Here is a 5691-nt window from a genome sequence, read left to right on the forward strand (position 1 = left end):
TTTATTCTGACAGGTCACACAAATCTCAAGCTCTTCCCTAGGTGTGACACTACCTAGGCCAAAAGGCAGGTGGGGTAGGTATTATTTTAGCCTAACTGCATTGACAGTATTTACACGTCTTAACGACTTACCAAATACAATACTGTTGACCTGTCATTTCATTTGCGTGAAATGATTCACATGTACAGAAAATTAGAAGAATTTAACCTAACAGACTTCAAATTAAGTAGTAATAGCAAAGGCAATTCAAATACTAACGTGGCACAATTTTCCCTGTTAGTGGTTTTAAAAGGCTCATTTAAACGAGGGATGAGTTCACTTGCTTAGATATTTGAAATACAACTTTATTCTGATTCTAAACGAAAAGGAATGGGAATGACAGTAACAAACAAGATGCCACCACTGAATATTGTGATGTGACTGTAGCAGTCTTATATTTGAAACTCAAGGAGGAAACAACTGTGTTCCAAAACACCTAAATATGCAGGTCCAAAAAAATGAAGGTTTTTTTTGTTTTGTTTTGTTTTTTTTTAACTGCCACATTCACTCCAAAGCCCATTCATCTCCTTCAGCATCCCAAAGATTAAGCACATGTTCTGCTTAGCTATATAATAAAGTGGCAAACACGCTGCACCACTGACATCACAGGACAGTTGCCTATAAAACTAGACTTCTGACGCTGGGCTCCAGCTTCACTTTTCTCACAGGTCATCATCTTCATCCGGGAGGGCAGTTGTCTGAGCAACCTAGACAAAGAGATGAAAGAGTTGTAATGCTCCAGATGAAAACCACTAGGAACCTGAAAGCATTCACTACCGAGACGCACACATCGTACCTCTAGATCGTGCTCGTACTGCGCTGCCAACGCTGGGTCCATGATCACCTCTGGCGGGGCGAGAGCAGGCATGGCGACGAACTCCAAGTTAGGGTCTCCGATCAGTTTTCTAGCAAGCCAGAGGAAGGGCTTTTCAAAATTGTAGTTACTTTTGGCGGAGATGTCATAGTACTGTTTGAAAGAGAGATAAAATTAATTTTAAAAACCCATACATCAAAGACATTAATGAAGCACTTTAATGGACTTATAATTTTATGTAAGGATCATAAGTCCAGTAAGTTCTAAGAAACATACCTGAAGATTCTTCTTTCGGTGGAAGACAATCGACTTTGCCTTAACCTTTCTGTCCTTGATGTCCACTTTGTTGCCACACAGCACGATGGGGATGTTCTCGCACACTCGCACCAGATCTCTATGCCAGTTAGGCACGTTCTTGTAAGTGACCCTTGACGTTACATCAAACATTATGATGGCACACTGAGCTGAAAGAAGCATTTACAATAAATCAGTGTAGGCCTAGGAATTTGCTACCTGGCTGAAATACGCTAAAAACTATGGACTCGGATTCACAGTCTCAGGCCTAACTCCAGGTCAGCTACATTTCTCTACTCATTTTCAAGATCTCTACCAATTCCAAAAATCTCAAATCATTTTAATACACAGTATTATTTAAAAGTCCCTTTTATTGTACATGAAACCATGAAAGACCAGCTTACCATATGAAATCTACCTGTGATACTTCATAAATTCTTCCTCATCCCAAAAAAGTATCAAGTAGATCAATGATAAATCAGCATTCCAGGAAACTCACCTCCCATATTCTGAGGATCTAACAATCTACTCTTTAAAAAGGTTCTTAAATGGCTGAACACACTAGGATATAATGTGCCTAGTTTTAAAAGCTCAATTAACTCTCTATGTTGACCTGCAGAAACAGCCATGATAAAGCTGGTAAGCCACTGGGTACGCGTTATACATTAAACAGATTTTTAGCTAAAGAATGGGGGTGGGGTGGGGAGGGGAGAGGAGGAATCTTTGCAGTTGTACGGCAAAAGACATGGAAGGATTCGCAACGATTTTCATGAGAAGAGAAAGCCTTACGTTGAGCATTTTCTTTGTTCATCTTTTTGCTGAGAAGCATTTATTTCCTTTGCACTTTTAAAATCAAGCACTCTGAAAAAAATATTCTGCAAAAGCTAGTGAAATTAAAAAGAAACCGGCTGGTCTTACACAACATTTTATAAGATAGAAAGCCTAGGGCCTCTGGTCCAGGATCTGGTCAAACTGTTTACTACCTTTTTAATGGAGTACAGAAGAAATGATCATCGACTTCCACCAAAATATACACCCCAACCTAAGTTTTCAGATCCTGGGGCTGCAGCAACACCTTGTCTGCTGCTCCCACTTTTCAAATTAAGAGCCTCAACATACATCGTATCACCTCCTTCAAAACAGTGCCTACGGCGACGCAAGCACGCCATCAAATGGCACCAGACAACCTTCACAGGCTCCCCTCCCCTTCCACTGAGGGTCAGCTCTCGGGAGCCAGCCCAGCTCCTGAATCGAAGCGCTTCACGCAATGGCCAGTTCAGTCGGCATTAGGCATGTGTCTGCCAGAACAGACCTGATGATCTGTAAGCTGCCTTGGGCGGTAAGCTACAAATCCTCTCAAAGGCGGCGGTTACGAGGCAGATACCTACCTTGGATGTAATAGCCATCTCTCAGTCCTCCAAATTTCTCCTGGCCAGCTGTATCCCATACGTTGAACTTAATGGGTCCTCTGTTGGTATGGAACACAAGGGGATGGACCTCAACGCCCAAGGTGGCTGGAACATAAGCGTGGAAAGTTAGTCAGTGACCTCATCCATCTCCCACACGTTTTCACACATCCTTTCCCCCACGTACCTACATACTTCTTCTCAAATTCACCAGTCAGATGGCGTTTCACAAATGTAGTTTTCCCAGTACCGCCGTCACCAACCAATACGAGCTGTTGGGAAACACATCTTTGAAGTAAACAGCGGAACGGGTCTCAGGACCTCGGGATTGTGAGACTCTCCCGGTGCTCTGGACCACCGTCTCACAGGGAAGAACTCTACATGCCCCCTGAGCACACCGAAGACAAAGCATCTTAAGACAGTGGCCCCGTCCCATCTCACGAACGACCCGAACCAGCGGGGCTGCGAGCCCAGCTTCCCCGCGCGCAGGGCGGGGCTCGCCCCCTCCCCCCCCCGCCCCGTTGTCAGGGGACCGAAGGCACTGCCGCAGCACCGGCCAACGACACCCGGCCGCAGTCACGAAGCAGACGCCGCCGTTAAGGCCGTCCGGACGCGGGCCCGCCCCTCCCTAGGGCCGCCCTTCCTCCCGACCCCCTCGGATCACCCACCTTGAACTGCACTTGGGGCTCTCCTTGCGCAGCCATCGCGATGCTACTGCGGGCAGAGGAGAAAGAAGTGAGGCCCGCTGCACGGCGGCGCGGCCCGGGGGCCGCATGGCCGGACCCGCCCCACGTGCCCGGGCCCACAAAGGCCTCCACCCCGGAGCCCGGCCGCCCGCACCCCACCCCCAACCCGACACACGCACACGCACACGCGCGCGCGGGGGCCGCGAGGGTGCGCGACGGCGATGGCGGCGGGGGCGCTGCTCCCCGGCTCGGCTCCTCCGGCCGCCGGGGCCCGGCTCGCGCCCGCTCGGAGCGCAGACCCGCTCGGCGCCGAGGGCCCGGCGCGAAAAGCGCCCGGTCACGGCCCGCGGCCGGCCCGGGCTGCCCCGACCGCCCCCCGGCACTCCGCCCGGCCGTCCCGGCCGGATCTCCCCTGCAGCCCCGCGGCCCGGCCGCCCGGCCTCCCCTCCGCCCCGGCCGCCCGCCCGGCCCACCGCGGCTCGGGTCCCGGCGCCCTCGCGGCCAGAGAGGAAGGAAGGCTCTCCTCCCGGAGCCCGGGGTCCCCACGCAGCCACCGCCTCACGGCCGCTCCCCGCCGCCGCTGCGACGCCCCGATCCCCGCCCCCGCCCCGCGACCCCCTCCCCGGCCCCACTACCTTCCAGAAGCGTCTCCGCGCCCGTCTGACTGAGGGCTGGAAAGATGGCGGAAGCGCAATTCAAATGCCCGGAGACGCAGCCGACGCCGGCGCGCGCCGAGGGAGGGCGGGGCAACGGCGCCGCGTCGCTCCCACGTGGCCCCTCGCGCACGCGCACGCACGCCGCCCCGGCTCCGGCGGCTGTACCCGTTGGCCTGGCGCATAGGGAGAGGCTCGCGGCGCGCCGGGCGCGGGAGGCTATGCGGTCGCGCGCACGCACGCCGGCCGGCGGGGCCACGTGCGCCAGCCCGGAGGGCGTGTTCCCGCGCGCGCATGCGCCGACGGTGACGAGGCGCGCCCAGCTGCCACCGCGGGAACAGAAGTGGAAGGAGAGGGCCGAGGCCCCCTTGGGCGGGAAACTCGCGGGGTGGCCCACACAAAGGCCCTGCCCCTGCGTACAAACACGGCACGGCGGGCCCGGGGCGGGCGCCATGTTGGGGTGCGGGCCGCCCCACCCGCCCTTCCCTCCGGCCCTTTGCCCGCGCCCCCGTCTTGGTCAGGACCTTCTAGGAAGTAAAGGAAGTAGAGACCGATGCTTTTCCCACCCTGGAAAGACGGCCACCTTAGTCTTAGGGCATCTAAGTGGTCGGCCGCCTTTGTGGCCCTAATTCTGCAAACAGGATGATGAAATTTAGTGTTTCCAACCGTGGCAGCTTTTCTCATCTTAGTGACAAACCAGGGATGCAATCCATGAGTATTTAGGTTCCAGGGTCAAGGGTCCAGACAAGAACTGTACACGCATAGAACTTACATTCTCCTGGGGCATAGCCTCCTCTCAGTATTGTCAAAGATGGAAAGTAAGGTACACCTCCAGCTCAACAAGTGTGGGTTATTATCCTTCATTGGCTTTCAGCAAAGATGTTGGCCAAAGGGAGTCCTCCAAACTCACACACATCCTAAATATAAAAGGCCAGTTTGGGGCATTTGTCTGGACAGCCACGGATTCTTAAACTCATATGGTGGCCCCTCTCCCCAAGCAAGCATCCACGGCTGGCAGCAAGAGCAGACAGCTAACGGCCCCATCAGGACAGTCAAGTTCCCCGGGAAAGATGCCACCATGGGGAGTCCTCCCAGAGCAAAGAGAACCCCAAATGACAAGGAGTTAGCTGCCTAGTCCTGAGCACACTTGCAGGCAAGTCTGCTGGGAACCAGGTGATGCAAGTTGGGCACAACAGATCTGAGAACCTGCCCACTGGGAACTCAGGTCCGAGGGTCCCTAAGGACCCTCAGGCAAACGCCAAGCCGACCTCGATGCCGCTGGTGGGAGTGTAAACTGGTTTGGCCACTTGGGAAGGTAGAAACTAATAAAACACATAAGTGTCCATGACTCATGACCTTTATAGTTCCATTTCTAGGGAGATGCCGTAGAGTTCAATTCACACATATGCCCAAGAAGACAAATATCACAATGCTCACTGCAACATTATTTATAATAGCAAAAGATTAAAGTTACACAAATGTCCATCCGTAGGGAAATTTATAAATAAAATCTATTATCTAGACTATGGATTTACTGTACAGCATTTAAAAAGAATGAAGCTCATCTAATCAACAGGGTTAGGTAGATCTCAAAAGGCTAATGTTGAGAAAAAAGAAGCAAGTTCAAGGAAGATGTGATAATAGCTTTATACAGTCTATACATAATTTTATAGAGGTTATACATATAGTATAACACTGCTTATGTAAGTTTTTTGCAAATACACAGAAACCATATTAGTTCTTGAATGTAGGTTTTTAAAAATTGAGTGCAAGGATATAGACTGAGTTCTGATGGCTGT

The 5691-nt window shown here is 52.0% G+C and overlaps 1 protein-coding gene across 2 annotated transcripts; it reads right to left on the reverse strand.

Moving 5' to 3' along the window:
• Positions 1 to 323: 323 nt before the first annotated feature.
• On the reverse strand, positions 324 to 4077 carry RAN (RAN, member RAS oncogene family). Of its 2 annotated transcripts, none has more exons than XM_059894743.1 (7): positions 3875 to 4077; positions 3222 to 3267; positions 2741 to 2825; positions 2536 to 2661; positions 1130 to 1317; positions 836 to 1006; positions 324 to 746 (listed from the first exon to the last, which is right to left on the reverse strand). In XM_059894743.1, the coding sequence occupies exons 1-7, from the start codon at positions 4075 to 4077 to the stop codon at positions 702 to 704; spliced, it is 864 nt and encodes a 287-aa protein (XP_059750726.1). In that variant the 3' UTR covers positions 324 to 701. The 2 variants fall into 2 exon arrangements, with proteins under 2 accessions (XP_059750726.1, XP_059750727.1); XM_059894744.1 differs by having other exon boundaries at positions 3222 to 3264; positions 3875 to 3932.
• Positions 4078 to 5691: the final 1614 nt, after the last annotated feature.

The sequence above is a fragment of the Balaenoptera ricei genome, chromosome 14, assembly GCF_028023285.1.
Source record: "Balaenoptera ricei isolate mBalRic1 chromosome 14, mBalRic1.hap2, whole genome shotgun sequence".
Classification (NCBI taxonomy): Eukaryota; Metazoa; Chordata; class Mammalia; order Artiodactyla; family Balaenopteridae; genus Balaenoptera; species Balaenoptera ricei.